Source organism: Diplotaxodon limnothrissa, linkage group LG5 (genome assembly GCF_057381915.1).
Source record: "Diplotaxodon limnothrissa isolate DT_005_m linkage group LG5, D_limnothrissa_male_GT1.1, whole genome shotgun sequence".
NCBI lineage: Eukaryota > Metazoa > Chordata > Actinopteri > Cichliformes > Cichlidae > Diplotaxodon > Diplotaxodon limnothrissa.
The window spans coordinates 7,155,993-7,179,581 of NC_140600.1; the positions used below are offsets into that span (position 1 = coordinate 7,155,993).

General features: G+C 41.0%; 2 protein-coding genes across 2 annotated transcripts in view; one reads left to right on the forward strand and one right to left on the reverse strand.

The window, feature by feature from the left end:
* The window catches only part of cdk18 (cyclin dependent kinase 18), a 40,134-nt gene extending 38,705 nt beyond the window's left edge, over positions 1-1,429 (reverse strand). Inside the window, exons 1-2 of the mRNA XM_085352991.1 lie at positions 1,236-1,429; positions 899-1,034 (exon numbers count right to left, since the gene is read on the reverse strand). Coding sequence (XP_085209117.1) covers positions 899-1,034; positions 1,236-1,241 — 142 coding nt within the window. The 5' untranslated portion in view covers positions 1,242-1,429. The remainder of the gene's footprint in view (positions 1-898; positions 1,035-1,235) is intronic.
* Positions 666-6,452, forward strand: LOC146631514 (uncharacterized). Its single transcript, XM_085352992.1, has 4 exons — positions 666-759; positions 1,977-2,151; positions 2,227-2,372; positions 6,105-6,452. Exons 2-4 carry the CDS (start codon positions 2,116-2,118, stop codon positions 6,247-6,249), a joined length of 327 nt encoding a protein of 108 aa, XP_085209118.1. The 5' UTR covers positions 666-759; positions 1,977-2,115; the 3' UTR covers positions 6,250-6,452.
* The last annotated feature ends 17,137 nt before the right edge of the window (positions 6,453-23,589 follow it).

Genomic DNA, 23,589 nt, shown 5'->3' on the forward strand with positions numbered 1-23,589 from the left:
TAATTACCCAGTGCTTTATTGTTTTTAAAAGCTCGTTCGGCCTCTGAATACTCTGAGAAATCAAACATTCAACAGTTAAAGAACAACATCTTCCATTTAAAGCTCATGCTCACCTTACAACCTTAAGTCAGATATGCACTATTTTTTCTTTAAATCTAGAACGGCAGAAATATCTGGCTTTTCAAGCTCCTAAATGTCCCACCAGCTACCTGTTCTAACAGTAAAGTGATCAATTCCACCAACTCTGCTCTGGTCTTCTCTCTAGCTGCAGATGCTAAATGCTCCACTGCATTCAGCACCTAGTTGTTGACGTGTGGATTTTTGTTTGTTGTTTTGGTGCCAAAGGTTGTTGACGAGAGTGGACATCTTTGAATTGGCTGTTAAATCAAAACAATGCATAGAAAGTTGTTTAGTGAAGCAACTAAATGATGTTTGTATATTTAAGTTTACTTCCCTTGTCTTTTTCTTAATTATTGGTTATTTGCATCTGTGTTTCGTCACTCTCCCTGATTGCCTACTGTATATTTATACCCTCGGTCTCCCCTCAGTTCTCTGTTGATTATCAGTCCTTCCTCTCTTGGTTTGGACTTACGGACTTTGCTTATCAGTTGCCATTTGGACTTCTCTGGTACACCTGAATAAATGTTTGTCTTTTTCTTTATGAACTCTGTCCCACAACTCGTCCTTTGGGTGCTCAATTCCACATCATATGACACTATGTGGCTTAGCAGTGGATGTTACGACAAATCGACCATCGTAGTGAGTTTTGAAGAGTTATTTGCTGTTAAAATGTTTGCAACCGCAATGGTTTTCATAATCTGTGAAATTTCAAAATTGAACAGATAATTGTAGTAATCTCAGACAATGCTGGTGATTTGAGGGGGAAAGGTGTTCTTACCCTGAGTGTGCCGTATGTTGAGCTGGTTGATCTGCTCAGTGAACTCATTTTCTTCAATCGTCTCAGTCCGAGGAACCGACAAAGAGAAACGTCTCTTAAAGTTCTTCATCTTGTTCATGATGCTGAGTAGTTGACTCTAGGAGAAGACAAGCAGAGAGAGATTTCACAAAAACTTTCAAGGTGTAATAAAGCCATGCACACTACACTCGGTAGTCAGTCATTTTGAATGCAAACTATTTAGAATGAGTGCACTGGGTGAGATTTTTTCCTTTGTTCTTTTTGTGTTAGGGGGCTTTTGCATGACCTTGCTAACTAAAAATAGGCAGTAAACACATACCTCCATCCAGGCAAAGAGAATGATCGATGTAAAGAGGACAGCATCAATACAAGTAACTAAGTGTTAATCCTCCTTGGTACACCGTCTACATGGCACAGGCTGCAGGGCATGTTGTACAGCTCTGATCTTCATGTGCAGCTTGACCAAATAAAGTCATGTGTGTTGTCTGATAATGAGGCAGAAAGCAGCGGGAAAGCAGCTGATCAATATACTCCCTCTCTCAGTAGGTTACACAGCCAAATCCTGCCCTAGCAGTTAGTTTTTACTTTGTTGGTCTTGTTTTTTTGATCCTCCTCCTTTCCTGTGGTCTGTGTGTTGCACAGACTGGTATCGTAGGGTCGCCACCATTTCTTTACTATCTAAGATTTCCACATATAGCATATGTGTATATGTGTTTTTGCTCATTACTGCAAAAAGCTAAGAGATGTGTGTGGTGGGTTCAAATACAACCAGTACTGAGCCTTCGCTCATAAGAGTATTGCTATCTCAGAGAAATCTTCGTAGGTACTAAGAGAACGTGCGTCTGTACACAGTGCAGGTCAGACGGCCGCCTAGCCCAGTCAAGAAAATGTGAAAAAATGTATGAATGCACCAAGTAAAATACTGTGCTTGTCCATTATATATCCCTGTAAGGCATATATAATGTAAGGGATAATGTAAAGGAAGTTGTCATCTGTGATTACGTTAACCGTGTGTGAATATATAACTGAAACATTTCAAAAACTATTTACATTTTCCTAGAAAATGTCATGGTCCGTGGTCCTGTGTCTGTGGAATGCGTGATGCTCGGGTAGCCACACCCCCGGGCTGGGCCATCACCAGCACACCTGCTCTCCATCACGGTGACTACACGGAGATCTGCTTAACCCGGCGCTGACGGATGCTCCACGCCAGTCCGTTAGTCACCCCCACAGTGGTAACCAGACTTCCACGAAAAGCGTGCATTCTCTTCTGGATTGGAACTGTGTTTAACCTGCCTACTTTTGTCCAGGTTTCTACTCGGCGTCTGCTACCTGCCTGTCCTCCGGCTCAACTGGATCTTGCGGTGCTCACCTGGCCCATTCGCCATTCCCACGGACTTCCTGCCCCCACGGACTGCCACACTTCCCTCCCGAGCTCCCACGGTCCCGTTCTATCGTAAGCCCCCTACTCTAACTCAGTCCAGATGTGTTTTCCCCACTTCCCGGCTCCCTAGTAATCATCTCCCCTTTCTATTGCAGCCTCCCACCGTCCCGATCCCGGCTTCCTCGTGTCATTGTTTCCCCGGGTTTTTAGTTTCTTGTTTTGCTCCCTAGTTTCCCCGGGTCGCCTTTCGTTGTTACAATAAAGTGTTTTTTCTGTTAGCGCGGAGTCTGCGCCTGGATCTTTTTGTGCCCGCGCACCACGGCCCATGACAGAAAAGGGTCATGGTTAGGGTTTGGAGCCAGGTTTGAGGTTGTTGGTGATGCAGAAGTCTTAAGAGGGTTAGGAGACAGTATATGGGCTCAAAATGTGGTCATAAATATTTTGTACTTGTAAATCGGTTTTGTACTTGTAAAAAAGATTTGTGCGTGCGTAAAAAAGATTTGTGTGTGTGTAAAAAAGATTTGTGTGTGTGTAAAAAAGATTTGTGTGTGTGTAAAAAAGATTTGTGTGTGGACTTAGCCAAAAAAACCCTGCAAGTTACAACTACGAATTTTGACCCTATTTTTCTTCCTTTCATCTGATTGGTCAATGTCATGTCAATCACAAATGTAACAATCCAACCAGAGAACAGATCGGTTTGGCTGTCGGAGGGGCGCTTTTTTTGAACTGCAGGTCTTTGAAGGGAATAAATGCCCTTTTACATGCCAACCCAGCGTTTTCCTTCATCACCACGAAGGAAAACAGTCTGTGGTCGTCCGAGTTTGGTGATTTTTGTGTCACAGGACTACGTGTTTAATACAGGGACTTCCACAGCCTTTTCAACAGCGCTGCGGACGCGGGGGGGGCAGTGTTTTGGAAATGACAGTCTTCATTACAAAGCTTTCTTCGTTATGAACTAGCATACATGTTTTTATTGAACATTTGAAGAACTAGCAAGAGAACCCACAAACTCTTGTAGTTCACATAAAGTCAGAGATAAAAACGACAAGGAGCAGGTGCATCTAGTACAGGTAGAGCTGCTGCAAAAACCCACAGAGCCCAGCAGCCAGCAACAAATTCTGGATCCTTTGCTTTTAGTTAGCAATTAGCATTAGCAGCACATCCTGCGTCTGATGTGAAAGGACTTTTATGCTGCGCACTGTGACTCACAGCAATGGTCCCGGGTCAGCCCTGACTTTGTGTTACACTAATCCTAAAGTAATAATGGTATTTCTAACCACTGACATACCACAACTTTTTCCTTTCAACAGCTACTGAAAGTTAGGGGACCTAGCTGCTATCGGATATTTATATAGAGATTACCCTTCAAGGACCTGCAGTTCAAAAAAGCGCCCCTCCGACAGCCAAACCCATCTGTTCTCTGATTGGATTGTTACATTTGTGATTGACATGACATCGACCAATCAGATGAAAGGAAGAAAAATAGGGTCAAAATTCTTAGTTGTAACTTGCAGGGGTTTTTGGCTAAGTCCACACACAAATCTTTTTTACACACACACAAATCTTTTTTACACATACAAATCTTTTTTACGCATGCACAAATCTTTTTTACACATACAAATCTTTTTTACACACGCACAAATTTTTTTTACACATACAAATCTTTTTTACAAGTACAAAACCGATTTACAAGTACAAAATATTTATGACCACATTTTGAGCCCATAACAGTATTCTCTATTTTTAAGAACTCTGCCAGTAGCAGGTGCAATCTTCCAGCCCACTACCAAATATTTGAATATACGGATTTTAATGTACAGTGCAACCTGTTCTCACTCCTGAGTCTTAACCCCCGAGGTTTATGTCATCATCTTTGACAGCTCTGTCCCCCTTAGTGAATCAGAATATGTCCCTTTTTGCTTTTATTCAATTGCTCTCCAAGTCTCTGGTAATTAAGGAACATATTAAACGATCACACTATCTAAAAGAAAAGAAAAATATTCCCAAAAACTTAGTTTTGCCTCAGATGGTTAGCACAATGATGTGGTCAGGATCCATCCCTGGCACAATATAGCCTGCTGTACATGTTTTTAGCATCATTTCTCAGTGCACAGTATTGTATTGCTCTACAATACAATCCTGTAATCACTTTTATTTACAGAGTAGCGTTAGTGTATAGACATAACCGTTATACCCGGGCCCAACAACACATCCAGGGAAAAGGTGCAGAACAAAAGTAAAAGGAAAGCCTACTGCACTCAAAATCCTTCATTTGAAGGTTTTGCGATGGAGTCATCGCCACTTCATCTGCATCTGGTGACTTTTGCAGTGGCAACGTACAAACATTTTGACAAACTCTGGAAAAAGTTGAAGTAGAAGATTAACTTGCATTGAAAAAGTGCAGGTTGTAAAAAGCACATTGTTGGAGGAAACTGTACAACATATATTAATATATAACAAAATAAATCACTTTGTACAGGGGAGTACAAACTTTATTTCAAGTTAAATTCAAATTCTTCTGAATGTGCTCAATTTGAACATCTATTTAGTAGAAGAAAAGCAGGAAACAGGGAATTAAAACATCCAGCTGTATTTAGAATAGAATAGCCTTTATTGTCATTGTACAGAGTACAACGAAATTGGAGTGCCACTCCCTTGGTGCAAGTTTCAATAATAAATATAAATGTAAAATATAAAAAGTACAAAAAAAACAATCGTAAGTACTCAAACAATAGTATGTACAATATATACAGGATAGCAGCATTAATATAATGACAGTGACGGTATGGAATAGGTTCAATTGTTTTTGTGCTTATTTACTACGGTGATAGCTCTGGGAAAGAAGCTATCCCTGAATCTGTTTGTCCTGGTTTTATGTGACCTGTACCGTCGGCCTGACGGTAATAGTTCAAACAGTTGGTTGCTGGGGTGAGAGTGGTCCTTGATGATATTGCCAGCTCTGCTGAGGTACCGAGAGTTTGCAGTGACCTCCAGGCTGGGCAGAGAGCAGCCAGTGATCTTCTGGGCTGTGTTGATGACCCTCTGCAGTACTTTCCTGTCTGCAGCTGAGCACCCTGCATACCATGTTGTTATGCCGTACGTTAGGATGCTCTCTATGGTGGCTCTGTAAAATGTCACCAGCAGCCTTTCCTCCAGGTTGTTCCTCCTGAGCACTCTCAGAAAGTGGAGACGCTGCTGGGCCTTTTTAACCACCGCTGTAGTATTTGCAGTCCAGGAGAGGTCATCAGATATCTGCACGCCCAGAAACCTCATGGAGTGTACCCTCTCCACACAGCTCCCGTGAATGTAAAGTGGGGCCGGGTCTGCTCTGCCCTTCCTGAAGTCCAAGATAAGTTCTTTAGTTTTCGTGGTGTTCAGTTGGAGGTTGTTAACTGAACACCACTCAGTCAGTCTGTTGACCTCATCTCTGTAGTCCGACTCATCCCCCCTTGAGATGAGTCCAACCACTGTGGTGTCATCCGCGAACTTTATGATGGTGTTTGAGAGATGGGTAGGGGAGCAGTCGGATGTGTAGAGCGTTTCTGGCATCGTTGTATTTTTACTCAGTTGTATATAGCATTCGTATTCTATTTTTATCTTATTGTATATTTTTATTCTATTTTATTCTACTGTATATAGTATATTATTTTATTCTATTCTGTACAGCTGTGTACTGTATTTATTCTTATTGTATTCTAATTTTTGCGTCATAACTTTTGCACTGTCCACTTCCTGCTGTGACAAAACAAATTTCCCACGTGTGGGACTAATAAAGGTTATCTTATCTTATCTTATCTTAAACAGGAGGGGACTCAAAACACATCCTTGTGGAGACCCGGTGCTGAGTGTGATGGTGCTGGACCGGTGGGGGCCGAGTCTGACAGACTGTGGTCTATTTGTCAGGAAGTCCTTGATCCAGAGGCAGATGGGGGTGGAGAGTCCCAGGTGAGACAGTTTCTGGACCAGGATCTCCGGGATGATATGATTGAATGCTGAGCTGAAGTCCAGAAAGAGCATTCTCACATAGCTTCCTCGGTGCTCCAGGTGACTCAGCGCAGTGTGGAGCGCTATGGTGATAGCGTCCTCGGTGGAACGATTTTTCCTGTAGGCAAATTGGTGGGGGTCCAGAGTGGGAGGCAGACCGGCCCTGATGTGCTGACAGACCAGTCTCTCAAAGCACTTCATCACTACAGGCGTAAGTGCAACAGGCCTGTAGTCATTTGGGCTGGCCACAGCTGTCTTCTTGGCGATGGGGATGATGGTGGAGGTTTTGAGGCAGGGCGGGACGGTGTTTGATGACAAGGAAAGGTTGAAGATTTTAGTGAAGACTCCGGTCAGTTCGTCAGCACATGCTCTGAGAACCTTTCCATGTATTCCATCAGGACCTGCCGCCTTCCTGGGATTCACTGACCTTAGAACACACCTCACTTGGTGCTCCCTAAGTGTTAGTGTGCCAGTGCTGGGGGCGGGTGGAAGTGGTGTGGCAGCTGAGGGCTTGGTCGTCTCAAAGCGGGCGAAGAAACGGTTTAGATCCTCAGCCAGTGAGGCATCAGTCCTAGATGTTGCCTGGTTATTGCTTCTGTAGTTGGTAATGTGATTGATCCCCTGCCACATTTTTCTGGGGTCGTTGTCAGCAAAGTGATCTTCAATCCTCCTCCTATAGGCAGCCTTAGCTTTCCTGATGCCTCTACTCAGGTCTGCCCTGGCCGCCCTATACGCAGCCCTGTCCCCTGACTTGAAGGCAGTGTTGCGGCTTTTTAGGAGGGATTGCACTTCGCTATTCATCCAGGGTTTTTGATTTGGAAACACCCTGACCCTTTTGTTGACGGTGACATTGTCAACACAGTTCCTGATGTACGAGAGTACAGTGTCCGTGTACTCCTGGAGGTTGAAATTTGCCGTTTCTTACATTGTAGATGGTTGTCTTTACCTCCTCACCTTAACAGAAAAAGTGAAGTCCAGTTGAGTCCCTTAAAAATAGGCTAAGATTTATGTGTATAGACTGGGATGAGAAGTTGTGATCTCTTATCTGAGATTCACTGCTCTTTATGGATTTAGCCAAAAGAATTTAACAAGATATACACAGATGTTGTTGCATCTGCGATGATTGATTTTCAACCTCTAGACAATATAAACCCAGTATAAAGCTCAATGAGTTCTGCAGATCGACAACAGCTTAAATTCAGCTTGATTTGATTAACATGAAACTGCTTAATATTTTCATTCTCAAGTTAGTATACTTCTTGTTTTTTTTTTACAATTTGTTTTGGAAGATATTTTAAAAAGAAAAAAGAAAGAAAAAACATATCAGCACCAAATCATCTGGCTCTGTTAAACTCTAACAAAGGACATCACATGTAGGCTTTAAATGTCCAGTTTATCAAATGTCATGGAGCAGTCCTTACATTCAAAAATAATTCCTGCATTCATGACATCTTTCTCCATCATAAAATGATCAAATATTTTTCTCTCTCTCTGGGAAATACAGCAGCTGCACCTTTACCTCACTAAACATCTGCACCAAAAATGCAGGATGAATATCAGGAGTTATTTTGGTGCCAAGCAGCACAATTCACATGTAATCAGTGGGAAATTGTTTAATTTTCCAGGAAGCGAACATTTTAGGTATTCATGATTAGTGAGCCTGGTTTCACAAAGGTCTTTTGTAACTGCAGAAAATGTCAAACTCCTGATATGAATCTGTTACCCAGAATTTTCCCTCCTTAACAATCACTAAAGTTTTTTAATAGATAAAAGCATGATTGAGAAACCTAATCAAACTACTCATCTCCCTTTACCCTGACATTAGATATAGATCAGGAGGGAGGTATAATGAACAAAGGTCTGACGCAGGACCACAAACATATGCAATTCCAGGAAAAGCAAAAAGACTAGAAAAAGCACGGGGATGTGTTTGTGGAGGGAGAACTGTTCATCTGCAAACTGGAGGTTGGATGGTTCAAGATACTGAGCTTTTAATTTCCAGTGTGGGCAAAACAGAAAAAGTATTTGAAAATAATGTTTTATAAATGTGGCTCATGGTCATAACAGCTAGAAAAGTGCTATGTAAAGACCAGTCTATTTGCCATATACAGTGAAAACACCAAGGCTGGAGACACAGGAAGAGACAGAACAAAGGAACAGGAAAGACAAGGTGGCAGAGAAAGAAAGACTCAAAGCAAAAACAACAAAGACGCACACAGAAAATAGCAGCAATCTAAAAGTCATGACACACTCCAGCAGCACTCTGTCTGGGAAGATTTATTTTATGTTATCTTGTTTTATTCTTCCAAAAAACTAGAAAATCTGATATTTTGAGTCATGATATCTTATGTTTAGCATTTTGCTATTAATGACATTGTTGAGCAGATTTCACTCTTTGGTAAGATTGAATATTTTTAGTTAGTCTCTGGTTAAGGTGGGTAACATTTTAGGTTTAAATTAAAGCATGCCCATACAGTGTCTTTCAATAGCTGACAATCAGGAGGCAGTGTACAAACTGCATTCAGATCCCTCTAACGTGAGAGCACTTTCAGTTAAAACTTCTGCAGCTTTCAGAAAGGAGGTCTTTTCTGAAAAGGACAAGAACATGATGGTAAAGTACAGACTGTGCCCGATCCTACACAACAGCTCACTGCTGCAAACGGACATCAAATCACTCTTAGCATTTCCAACATGTTAACACAAAGCTGGCCCCAAAACCTTGAGGAGAAAAATCTAGACTTGTATGTGGAGATCTGGGAATGGAATTAAAATTTTGAAATTTTCACTCACAGAAATGATTCATACACAAATTTCCTGTAAGTGAATTTAGATGAATTATTCACAAATATGCACACAGAGCTAAAAACAACATTTTTAATTTTAATTTCAGTTATTTTCTCGATCCTTTCCCAGTAAAGGTAAAGACAGTAGTACGACAATGGTCATTTCCAGAATTTTCCACAACATTCCAAGGAATTCTAAAGCAGGCAGGCACCGGAGCAGTCAGTATGACAAAGTCTGTGCACCTTCTGAGTTCTAAATGGTCTCTGAGGGAAGCGTGTCATTGCTGGACTCGGTGATGTCGCCACTACAAACCACCTCCCCCTTCCAAACTGGTCAATCCAGGGGAAACACTGAAGGTGGTGAATAACCTTTAAAATCCAGCTTCAAGGTAAGACAACACAGGCTGCTTAGTCAATATTGGAACTGATACTTTTGATAACAGTGGGACTGCAGAGTAATGAGATTAGCATGAATAATGTTAGCCTTGTGATGACTCAGAGAAACATCATTAGAAACAGGTGTGCACACACTCGTTCATAATCTTGGTTTTTGTAGCTGATTAAATATTATTAAATGGAAAAGTTTGATATGAGACTAATTTCAACATTAATAGCATTAATCTAATATTAGATTTTGTGTATGTGGCAGATATCCATAATCTCTTAAAACTTAAAGTTAAGTGGAAGAAGTTTAATTCATGCTGAAAGTATCAATGTAACTGTCAAACAAATTTTGATACATACATAAAAGTTTTGTAGCGTACTCATGATAACCCAAAGCACACAGGGCTATTAAGAATGTGACGGATATTTGGTGATTTAAAAGTCTGACACTGCAATATAGAAGCCAATAGTTTTTTCTTCTTTTAAACAGGAAATATAAGCAGATTTATAAGTGCAATGGCTGAGGTCTGATTCTCATTTTAGTAACAGGAATCTGGATCTTCATACAAAAGGAGACTGGAGAAAATCAAAAACTGATTTATTAAAGTTTGCTTTAACTGTTTTGGTTTGATTATTTAAGATTCCTTTGATGGCTTTGGCCAGACAGCAATAGTTATGAGACAGTATCCTCAGCCCTGCCAGTAAGCTTGTGTTCAGCTGATTGTCATTTCAACAACCAGGGAACAGTTACCACATACTGTGTATATGTGTATGTATTTAGTTATTTTTCAGCTCTACAGATGACAGTGCATAACTAGTTTGGTGCTTTAATCTGCTAAAAAAAAATCATTTAAAGGTGTGAAAAATGAATACAGACCGGGGGGTTGGGGGAAGATAATGAATGCATTCTCAGAACCAAAGACGTGTAGGTGGCAGCCATAAATTGAACAGTGAATGAGAGGAGAGGAAGCCGCTCACAAGAAGATGGTGGAAGCAAATAATCCCCAGATCAGTGCAGAGAAAGAGAGGATTTCTCATTTTCTAAAAGGGGAAGCCTTTAGAAATCAAATTCAGCTCACGTGAAGCCTCGTTGTGGAGGGAATCTCACTCTCGGAGGCATAAATCACAACAGCACTGTCATAGCAGAGCTACAAGAACTAAAGATCACCTTTTTTTAAAGACCTGATAGTATCAAGTCAAATGAGCAGCTGACATTTCACATTTTATATATGCATTAGATTAAGTTAAATGTATCAGCAAAATTGCAGTTGTTCTCACTACCAGTAAATATCTTTGCTGCAGTTATTTAAAGCAATGTCCATAATATGCCAATAATAATCCCATAAGCCCAGAGACTAGAATAAACAATGAACCCTGACGACTGAGGCATTTATTGTGAATTGTTGGAATGCACAATAGTTCTAAATTTGGGAAGCTGGAATAGTAAAAGCCATCAGATAGAAAGCAGATTAACGAGTTGAGAATGGAGGCGGAAAGAGGCTTACTGAGAAGACAGAAATCAATACCAGCAGGCTGACTGAAGTGTTGCTTTGTTTGCAGTTGTGGCAAATGTTTTTCCCCATGAGGATTTGTGGGGCTGCCTGTGTGAAGGCTGAATTCCCCAGTGTATCAGCAGGGTATGGAAGCCTGCTGCACAGACAAGGAGTACCGCCGATGCACTTTACCAGGAGCTGAGATACACAAAGGAACATTGTAGCTCAGTCTGTGGTCTAAAACTGAAGTCAAGGAAATTGATCTAAAACAAAGCAAAAAAAACAGCAATACAAACACTTCCTCGTGTTACATCAGCACTGGCCTACTGGCTGAGCTATTCTTTCTAAGGAGATTGAGGAGGTGTTTTTTTTTTTTAAATCTTTATCAGCATCATTGAAGAAAATAGTTTCCAGTTTTTATTTTTAGATAAACCTCCTAACCCCTAACTCTGCCCCCGACACTGGGCCTTAAACCCTAAGTAAATATTGTTTTTACATACCAGTCTTTGCAGATTATTTCAGTGTGTCGAGACAACCAGATGCCGTACAGCACAGCTGTCAAACTCCAGTCCTCGAGGGACGGTGTCCCTGCTGCAACACACCTGAATAAAATTAGTAGGTCATTAGCAAGACTATAGAACTTGACTGCATGCTGAGGTGGGGACTCTAACCCTACTCAAGTAAATCTAAGTAAATTTAAGTGAAAATGTAGTTCTAAATTGCACCTCATTGCACCATGTTCATTCACTCATGAGCTGCTGTTACATGAATGAAGTGGCTGAATTGTCACCTCAGCATTCAGTCCGGTTCTATAGAGTCTCGCTAATGACTGTATTCAGGTGTGTTGCAGCAGGGACACACGGAAAAGTTTCAGGACACCGGCCCTCGAGGACTCGAGTTTGACACCTGGGCCATAGGGCAAGGTACAGCCTGGATAGTTTGCCAGTCCATCACAGGGGCAGGATTATGACTTAGACCCAAAGGGTTCAAATCCACCAGATCAGCCAGTGAACTACTTAGAACTGGGGTTAGAGTTGCATTTCAGCAACACACTAAACAAGCTTAGTTTCAGAAGCTTCTAACCCTTCAAACTAATTCTCTGACATGTGTTTTGGCATTACTTCATTCACTTCATGCTATAGAGGGAAAAATTCAATATTGAGGGTTAAATGTACAGATGTAGAAAGTCATGTACAAAGTTTCCATTAAAAACATTCCTTTTCCACTGAAATAATAAAAACTAAGTTTTGGAAGTGATTGTTTCCTCCATAGCAGAAACAAACCAGGTGCTGCTCCTTCACGGAGTGAGGTTAGTAAGTATGCATTAGGGTTGGAGGACTTTAAAATCCACTTAACACTACTTGGTTTGACACAGCACTTAATATGCTGGGCACTCCGAGCTAATGTACACATAGCGTGTGCAGGTCAGAGAGACAGACAACCACACACTGACACTCACAAAAACCACAAAAATACAGGGAAAACATGCAAACCCCACACAGAAAGGCCCCAGATGACCAAGAAGTGTGAATCCAGAACCCTGCAGATTCAACACTGCCCAGAGTATTAAAATGACATTTGTAAACTTTATTGCTCTTCAGTGATTTCTCCAAATTAATTTGTCTAAATTTCATTAAGATCTAATGGCAACTTTAGGCCAGCACAATTGAAACCCCATGTACAGTATTATGCATATGTGAAATTACTTAATTTCCAAAGTTTAGACAGAGAGCAAAGTGGAAATAGTTTCTGAAACCTCAGATTTTAACCACAGATCTGTTCATCTGTAGTTCCCCTCCAACTCTATTCACACAGAGTGCCAATCAGCCACATGTTTTCTGTTTGCAGTGTCCACACAAAGATAATATCAGTTTCTCTCCAAAAGAAAATCAAAAGTTTCATTTTCCACACAGGACTTTGAAAAACATCTGATTGAAAGCTTCTATTCTCTTTGCTCCCTCATTTGCCCTCTTGAACAACGTAATTGCGTAGGTCGTGACGGAGAAAGTTCCTGATTGCAGTGGACAGTGTTTGTGTGTTTTTCTGTGAGACCAGCGGTGTGTTGTATTTATCTTCCAGACAACAGACTCCTCTGTTTGGAGAAGAGTGCAGATTTAGGTCCTGGATGGTTGCATCCAATCAGCAGAATCTGGCATCACACTCAGAGTTACTCCATCAAAGGGAGGAAGCTGGTCTTTGTGGTTGTAGTTGTGTGATACTGTCTGACCACACACTAACACACACAGACACAGACACACACACACAGACACACACACACACACACACGCTTGATCTCATAAGTGCATCTGCTCAAAGCAAGGTGCCAGCATATCTCAGTTTTCCCCTCACTGTGATCCTGCCTGGACACTTCACGTTGCTACAGCACCCACTCTCCTCTTTGATCTCTCTTTGTCTTCCTCCATCAACCCTCCCACCTCTCATGCATCTGGATGAGGGCTTCTTTCACACACGTCACTCACGTAACCTTAATTTGTTCTATCAGAAATGTTGTAAATCAGCATTGCACCCTCGGTTCCACTGCAGACAGAAACATGCCAGTGACTTTATTTTTAACCTCTAAACACTAACAACAGTTAAGGTTAGGCTACTAGATTCTATTTTTTATTGTATTTTTTAATGAAACATCTGGCACACCCGAGTTGTGCTCGTTCAGCACAACAAAATCCAAATCTTCACCCTGAATAAACTACCAGAGATCTGGTAGTTTAAAAAAATAAACATTGTCACTGTAAATACATACGATGAACGTAAGATGATATTCTATAGCACAACATTAAAAACAGGATCTTGACTAAAACATTGGATGATAGGTAAGAGAACAGAATCAAGAAAAAAAATGAAGGTATAAAAGGATAAGCAGAAGGGAATGGATGGAAACCTGTATGAACATCATGTTCTTCCATAAGGAAGTCTAGCTGATTATAGTCTGCTTATGTGTGAACGTAGACAAAGCCCTAACCCATAGAGCTTATAGAGCCACTGCACCTGCTGCACCACCAGCTTTTCTTTAAAACATGCTGTTTTTACTGTGAATAATTTAGATTTGAGCTGGTTAACAGAATGATACATATGTAAAAGAAATTAAAATACTAAATGATTGTAACTGTCAGAGGCAGACTGGTCACTATTCCAGGGGACACTGGATATTTCCTGGTGGATCCTGCTATACATATTCATGTGTGTTGTCTTAGTGTTATTATCAATTAGTTTTCAGCTCTGAAAATTCAGAATTTCTTTTCATGCATAAATAATGTGTTTTTCTCTTTTTAGATGTTTTTATGGATTTGAGTTATATTAAAATACATTTCTGTTAGCATTAGGAATCCCACAACACCATGAGCCACCTTACTGCGATTCCACTTGATCAGCAAACAGTTTATGTGCCAGGTGCCAGAGTCTCAGCCACAGACTGCATGCTCTCTAATGGCTAATTACACACGTAAATGGACACAGGGAGCCAATGTTAGACACATCAATCAGGAAAAAGGAAAGAAAGCAAAGTAGAGAGGAAGAGAATAAAGAAGAGATGCAGCTGTGAAACCTGTGAGTCTGGAACCAAGTCAATGTAAACAATCACTAATGATCAGTTTTTAGTCAATGTGTGTTTATGTTTGGGTTTGTTTTTGTTTTTTTATCCTTTTGCTTATTAAGCTTCAGATTAAAATCATTGGGCAGTTTGAGCTTACTATGACTCAGTGTCTGTTTAAAAAAATCTAGTTTAATTATTTTGCCTGACCTTCTACATCCAGGCAAACCACAGCTTTGAAAACTTTGAAAATTACATTTTGATATCATGTTGTTAACAAACATATTATGCGAATAACAGCCAATCAGAAAGCGCTTGGACACATATGGCTCTACTCTCTACACCAGTATTTATTTGGCAATTAAAAATGAATTGGGCATTAGTACATTAATGTTATTTTATTAACAGGATGGAATATTGTTTATTCTTCAAAATATCTCTAGGTATTAGGATAACATTAGAGTAAATTATTATGATGATTTGGCCATGGATACAGAGAATTTTATATTGTGATTGCAAAATAAGCAGTGTGATGACTTACATGCACAGAGTGACCTGGGAATATGTCCCAGCCGACCTCTGATTAAGTCGTTACAGTTAGAGGAGACTGGAAGAGTTGCAACATTCCAAAACAAGTTAAAGTAATGTCACCAGTACCGCCAAAATGGTTACTCTTCTAACTGATAAACTAAATAATTGGGGGAAACAAAATTTGAAAAATATTGATGTATGCCACCCCCCTTTGTTTTGCCAAAATATATGATTAGGGGTTGGCACTTATGGTGAATTGGACTGCAGAGGGTTAGTTACACTATCACCACAACCAAACAGATAGAAGACACTTGTCACTGATGCCTGTCCTTTTCTGTGCTGGGGGGTCTTGCTGCTGCTCTCCCTGCCTCTGGCTTTCCACGTATGCACATGAAAGGACGGGGAGGTCCAGTGCAGGCTTAGCTAAATATAAAGTACTGTGGGTGGAAATAACAATCTGCTTTTCACTATTGTGGTTTAGATCATCGCAAAAGCTGACAGTAGCCCTGTTAGTTACGTACTTATAAATGCATCAAGTAACTTGGCTCAGCTGCTGAGTGCTAACAAAATATTGCACTTTTGGGTTAGAATCAGATCAAATCAGTGAACCGTGGCGTACACAACTCCCCTTGTGTGCGCTTGTTTAGAATGGGGCCAGCTGATGGGTTGTTTAGATGGGCTTCATGGTCAGTAAGCACAGACCTCAGAAAATATGACACATTTAACAGAACAGGCATGACTATATACCACTGTGACTCAAACCACAGTTCACATGTGCACTCATTCAGATATAGAGCCTTGGGCAAACATATATTTTTATCTCTCCATTCAGTTTGTTGAAAGTGAGTGAATGAATGACCCTGAGAGGCTGGTAAAAAGCAGCTCTGGCGTAGCGTCAGAGCAGGCCATAAGCCTGCTATCACTCAGACTGCTGCATCATCTGACTGCTGTGTTTGTCCAGTGAAACCTGGCATGGCCGTTTCTTGTTTCTGACAGCACAAGCTGTGATCTGATCCACACTAGGATCTACAAAAAAGGTTTGAAAGACTTTTTCCTTTAGAAATAAATCACTTTAATTCTCAAAGTTTCACAATATTAAAGCTGTATTAATAACTCACTGTGTGATCAAAGGCTCACATTACATCATAGATACTAAGACAAAAAAAATAAAAAGTACCCTTATGTAAATCTTTACTTTGGTAACGAATAAGAGAGTCTACCACAAATCTAAATCTCTGCCATGCACCGATGTCAGTGGAACAGCTAATATATTTCAGCTGCTAATTAGCTCTCGAGGGGCAGAGGTAACCACCATTTTTTGAAGTCTCCCACAGATTTCTGTTCAGGATTCTTTGAGTATCATGACTCCTCCTGCAAGAACGTCTCCAGCTGCACACCAACAGCACATGTGGCGGAAAGGTAAACAGTTTGTTGTACTGTATATGTGCACAAGGTTGGTCTTGTTATCACACACCACTTTTTTATTTTCTATGTAGTTCATGCCATGTTCTCGCATGTTGTTCATGTGTGAAAATCATCGTCATACATGCTTTTCTCTGCTTTATGTTCAACGTGTGTGAGAAACAGAGGGAGTAGAGTTCAGCACGTGAACATGTCTGTCAGTGTCTTCTGTGTATTCGTTTGATGGCTCATGCGCTCTTGACTGACCTTGAGCCTGGGGTTAAATTACTGTGTGCTCCACTGCTTCATATAGACTGAAAAAAACCCCTTTGCTTGCACAACACCCACCATCACACGTGCACAAATGCACGCGCATTTTCCCTAAAAGAAGATGAATGGGAGTGACAGTGCTGCTCACAGAGTGGTGAAAGACAATCACTATGAAATAGCTGCTGTACAGTCTGTAATGCAGCCAATCAAGTTTTAGCTGCCATTATCCAGCCATACTGCAACAATACACATATATAATCAAATACACGTCTCTGTATGAGCAAAGTGTTATATAATCTAAGACATTACATAAATAAACCCTGAATATAGAACGATCACAATGGCAATGAACTCCTTATATGAATATTATTAAAATTAATCAAATGAGCACTTTATTTAGATGTACGTGAGCTGTCTTCTTTCTACTGTAGCCCAGAACAGTCATCAAAAGCTAGTTGGAGTTGAAACCTGGTAATTCTCTAATACAGAGTAAATTTCATCCACCCTGGAACCAACGCCATCACCCTATGAATGAATTCTTCCTGTGCACAGTCCCACTGAGTTCTTTGAGAGCACAAAAACCGTGCTATGATCCACTAGGTACCCCCCACCCACCCATCAATCAACTCAACTTGGTTCCATTACAATCAAGTAGCACCTAATGTGCGTAGGGTTGCTATAGCAACGTGCCTGAAAGTCCTTTGATGTCATTTATATGCAACACAAACAACACAATGGGGGACGTCGAGGTGATGATATACCTGCTGCTCTGAGAAATGGCGGTTTTGATTTTAGAAGAAGACTCATGATTCATCCTGTGACGCCACTGACCAGCCAATTGCTTGAAACCCTGCGAAGTAGGAACTAAAGGGCAGGTACTACCACCTAATCAAAAAGCCTAAAAACCAAGTCGAGTCATGCTGAGCTGACCCAAGCAGGCACTAGTGGAAAGAGTCTATAGCAGTTATTTCACCCGTTTTTGCTGCAAGTTGCCGAATTTCTTTGGCAATTCATGATCGCTGGTCTCCATGTTGCTGCTAGTCTCTTCTGTCCGGTGTGGACTAAAGTTAAGGTGTGATAGAAGGGTACGCACTGATTTCAGTCTTCAACTTCTCACCACAAGAAGACTAAATGCTAAATACTGGTCATTTAAATGTTAAAACAGGTCAAGTCTTGAACTTGACCCATCCAGAATATAGAAGATAGAATAACCACCTTCTACTGGTAAAACAATGAATGTGGAGTTGGTGACCAAGAGGAACCAAAGCAATTTGCTAAAGCTGCTAAAAGCTCTTTGGAGCAGAGCAAAGCTGAGGGATTGTAACACGGTTAATGTTGTCACCACCAGAAGTGCGATTACATGTAGTCATTTGTTATCTGATGCTTTAAAAACATTTATAATTTGAGCTTTAAAAGCAAGCTGTAACTTTTGTGCCTTTTTAAAAATTAGACCTTGAGGCCTGAGCTTTCTGTGTTTAGTCCATGACAGTGTGAGCTTCCTGTAGCTGGCTGACATAACAATACAAATAACAATCGTACATCTCAGAAACTTCAAACCAAACTTAAAGAAGAGCTCTCAGCAGTCTAACATGTCCTTTAACATATTTAACTAAATCTGAAGTTACTGTGGACAAAGCAGCACCGTGAATGCTTACTCTTTACTTTTCACAGGCTTCAGCACAGTTTTAAGAAGAGTTTAGAGTTAAAGCACACTTGATAGGGACTTGACTTAAGTTGTGTCAGGAACAAGTGGGATTAGCTTAAGAGGTAGCAACCCAGACATTCCCCCTGCCTCCATGTCCCACAGTGATAATCAATTCTGCCAGACGTCTCTGTGCAGTGTTGTGTTAAGCAAAGTCGAGCCTGAATGACTTGACACAGGCTTGTTTATGAGTCGGTGTCCCCCTTTTATCAATGATGAAAAATCAAGCATTGTTGTGCTTAACATTTGTGTGACATATTACACAATACTTGTAATTAGAAATATGATGTCACATTCTCGCCGCCTCTTTGTCTCCAGGCTGAAGCCTTAATAAAGATGGCATTTTGTTTGCTTCCATCCCATCTATTCTTGTTTTTTCAATCAAGGCTGACTAGACTACAGTCGCAGCCTTCTGTTCTCTGCTACACATTTCCATCACTTTGTTCATCTCCCATCGCTCTTAAATTCTCAGTTCACATCTTCGATGATGAAGATAAATGCTAATAAATGAGATAAAACTGACAAGACGTGTGACAGAAACAATAAATCTCTTTGTACTCTGCTGTTTTCTGTTACATGTCACCCCATGTCCCCGTGTCAACAGTAGCCCCACTGTATTCATGAGTGAATAGCAAAAGTACTGAGGTCAAACAGGTCAGACTGGCCTATTGTAACCCAGGCCGACATGGTTTGTGCTGCACGTGTTAAATGTCATAGAGGTTGTTCTGTTTCCTTGTTTATCATATCCTCTAATTCATTTAGAGTTTTGCTTATTTTTTAATCAGTCAGAAGTTTTAATAAAACAGCAAATGTGTTTGTAAGAGCTTTAGTATTTATTTTAAAATTAATTCTTCTCTAGGCAGTCAGCTGATGGACATTCCCAGAACCTGCATCTGACTTCCTAACAGATGAATGTGCTTGGAAAACCTTAACAACCGAGCACATGAATTGCTTTGGCCTCTTTGGCTAGTTTCCCCTTTCATAATAACTCTATAGTGGGGAAAGTTTGTAAAACTTTATAATAGTTAATAATAAATATAATAAGATAAGATAAGATGACCTTTATACGGAGCCCCGCAGGGGACATGGGAGAGAAAAAAAATTAAGACGGACTTTTGCGAGATCTCGCAAAACTAACTCGGGATCTCGCAAAAGTTTTGCGAGATGTCGCAAAACTTTTAGCCGCATTCTTCGGATGCTGGCTCGAAGCCGACCGGGAGGTTGAGGCATGATGTGCCGGGAAAGTGGTGTTCCTCCCGGCTGTAGTAGGTCTCGACCTCCCGTTAGCTCCGAGCTAACGGGAGGTCGGCTAAAACTTTTGCGAGATCTCGCAAAAGTTTTGCGAGATCCCGAGTTTGTTTTGCGAGATCCCGAGTTTGTTTTGCGAGATCTCGCAAAAGTTTTGCGAGATCCCGAGATAGTTTTGCGAGATCTCGCAAAAGTCCGTCTTAATTTTTTTTTCTCCCATTTCCCCTGCTGGGCTCCGTACCTTTATTAGTCCCACAGGTGGGAAATTTGTCTTGTTACAGCAAAAGTGCAAAGTTATGTAGCAGAAATTAGAAAACACTGGAATGCAATAAAATAAAATACTATATACAATAGAATAAAATAGAATAGAATAATATATACAATAGAATAAAATAGAAATACAAATGCTATATACAACTGAGTAAGAAATATTGGTGAGACTTACAGTGAGGGGCATGACTACTCTGACTTATGTGGAAACAAGGAGCTGTAGCCACTTGCTTCAAGGCTTAATTCAAGTATCACTTGGACTGTCCAACTGTGTTTGTGGTCCTTTCTGATTAGTAGCTACAGCCACCCCACAGAAAACTCCTGATTATGATTATGTAACGGACTAAAAAAAATACCAGTCACCAAAACTGAGGCCTTACCACAGGTGACAACATTTGTCACACAGTTCGATTAAAAAGACAAACTTGGTGGTACTGTCAAGAACCCTGGGTCTGTGGACCCAGGGTTCTTGAGTAGCTTGTGGAATTGTGTATATTTGCTGGTCTGTGGTGCTTGTGTCCCTCGTTTCCGGGTTTGTGTGTATAGGTGTTTGTGTGTGGGTGTGTGCGTGTTCCGGAGGACCGGTTTACAGTAACCGCCAGGCCTGTCAACCCTGTGTCCCGGGTGTGTCCCATTGGGAGGCTGGCCACACCTGACGAGGATGATCTCACACACCTGCAGCTCATCAGGATCTTCGGGGGAGCTACTTAGCAGTGTGGCTGCGTTTCTCAGCAACTGTTTGTAGTGAGTGTGAGTCTGCCGCATTGTTAAGGTACTTATGCATTCATTCATTCCTCTACAAATGAGGGTAAAAATTTAGCATCAGCAACCTAAAATGAATGAAGGGATTTCCTTTTTGCTGCATCTATTTAGACTGTCTACACCTGCATAGCGGCTAACAGGGTACGCAACATGTTAAGTTAATATCCTTACAAAGAACAGGGAACGAGTGTCTGCACTCCACCACGAACAACAATAAAGACATAGATCCAACATAAACCATCCTGCTAGCTCAGGTTTGCTGTTAACTTAAAGATATGGAGATTTCACATTGACTCAGGATTCAGACTGAAATGTGGTATCATGTGATGCAAAGTGCAGCATAAATAAAATGTCTCTCCAAATAATTTAGCTGCCAAACAGAAAAACAAAGGGTATAAGAACAAAGAAGAAAAACTAATCCCAGACTATAAAGAATAAAGGAGCAGCGTCACTGAAAGGCTATCATGCTCAAACAAGCTCAGCTCAGCCTAATGGACATTTGTTGTGACTGAAAGCATGAAATTACTCGAGTGAGGCCAAAAAGGCTCAGTGGAAAATTAGAGTGAGGGACTTCCTGTTGACAGAAAGAAATGTTAAGTTTAGTCAGGGCGTTCTGATCGGCACCATACATGCGCTTTGTTTGACACTGGTGTTGCTTTTTATCTCACAAACGCCGTCTGAGGAATTACTGAGGGCACGTTTCAGGCTTATCTTTCAGGTCATGTGTACTACTGTTGATATTGCTCCGCACTCCTGATAAGGAGCTGTGCATTGTACCTGCTACAATTTAATGTCCTTATAGCTTAACCAATCAACACCCAAAGTTTCACTAGCCACACCCAGGCCTGGTTACTGCCAGACCTTAAACAGAAATATACCACTTAAATAAAACCTGTCTGATAAAGTGAAGCAGGCTAAAATAGCTCAGAAAGAAACAAATCATGCCACTATCAAAAGAAACAGCTGAGAAACAAAGTCATTCAAATCTATGCAAAAATAATTAAGAAAGGGGGCAAATACTCGAAACAGTGTTTCACTGAGAGATATTAACTTTCAGATTAGAGCTGCTGGATGTGATTTTTAGCTTTATGGATCTTCTGTTTCTTTCAGTTTGTATAAGCGGAAAAACAAACTTTGGTTGTGAAATTAACACATTTTAAAGGCAGAAACAGGAATCGTGTTTCAGACATTCACACCTGTCAGACCGCCTCACATCACCTGGTGTGTGTGATTATTCTGGTGTTTTTGAGACTCTTCCCTCAGGTTTTAGCTTCTGGTCAGGTTTCTGACAGGAGCAGCTTGGTGACTCACAGCTTACTTTACACCACAGAGGTGTCTTCTACATGTCTGTGTGTGAGCGGGCACCTAATAAGCCAACGCAGCTGCAGCACTGTAGCAACTTCTGAGAAAAAGCCCTGCAATTATCCAGAGTGTTCAAATACAAAACTGAGCTCACAGTTTAAAGTGTTTATCCTCCTGAACAGAGAAGGAAGCAGATCCTGGATGTCCGTTTTCCCATGCCATCACCGAACCCCCCCCCCTCGAGAAGGAGCCTGTCACAACAATTGCTTTTGTCCAACATTCCTGAAAACAACAATTATTCTTTAAAAAGCACTGGCTGCCTGAGATAGGATGGTAAATGGCCTGTATTTGTATAGCGCTTTTCTAGTCCCTAAGGACCCCAAAGCGCTTTACACAACCTGTCATCCACCCATTCACACACACATTCACACACTGGATGGATCATTTAAATGAGCTGGACTGCTAGGCTGCGAAAGCGCTGCCCACACACCTGTGACAACCATTTGAAGCGTGATGGGTGTGAGTGAGGTAAGAATGCCCAGCAACACTTTACGTCCTTTAGGGCTTTAAAAAGAAAAAATTAGTGTGACCTTGGCAGCAGCAGCAGCAGCCAGAGCTGCACATGCTGCAGTACGTGGTTACTGCCTGTGCACATGACAGAATCTGACTGTCTGCGAATGCTTGTGAAATTTGACCATTTCATATATTGACTGTGTGTTATAATGCTCACAAATGCAGTCATGCAGTGCTTTTATCTAACATCCACACTCTCTCTCTCTCTCACACACACACACACACACACACACACACACACACACACTGATAGATGCATCAGGGGCAACTTGGGGGTCCAGTATCTTGCCTAAGGTTACTTTGACACATGGACTATAAAAGCCAGGGTTTGATTCACCGACCTGATTGACTTGACCGTGCACTCTACCACCTAAGCAGTATTGAAAATGGCTGCTTCACCAATAGAACAAAACAAAACCAATCATCGTGTATTGTGCACCTTGAAGTTTCCTGTACTAGTCTGGAAGAGTAACACTATGTTAAACAAAAATCAAACGGCAGACGGTGAAGAGTTTGTCCCTCGAAGAGGACCATCATCTGTTGTTTGGAAATAATTTGGACTGAGCACAAGTGATCAAGAACAAATCATATGCAGAGCGGTCTAGAGCAACACAACTGATTTATTCAGCTGCCTGGAAAGCCACCACAGGCTGCAGTATAATTACTGCATGAAAGCAAAGAAAAACAATGTAAGGTAACTAATGTGAATGTTACAACATCAGCTCAGGCTTATATAAAGATGAGCCTGTGCAGCTGGTTTTACAATCCATCCAGCTCACTAAGACACAATGAAATCACCAAGCAGTCAGATTTGTTTTGGCCAAAGACATCTGTCCATTAAACACAGTGAGGAACACGCTTCAGGAAAATGGTCAACGTACAGCAGTCATACAGCTGTTGAGTGCTTTGATATGGGTTTTAGTCACATCCATAATGCGGGCACAGTCAACAGAGTGAAAGACTTTACATTGAGCTTCTAATAGATGCACCTAGGTCAGGTGAAGACATACCTTGTTTGCCTACATAGATGTTTAAAATA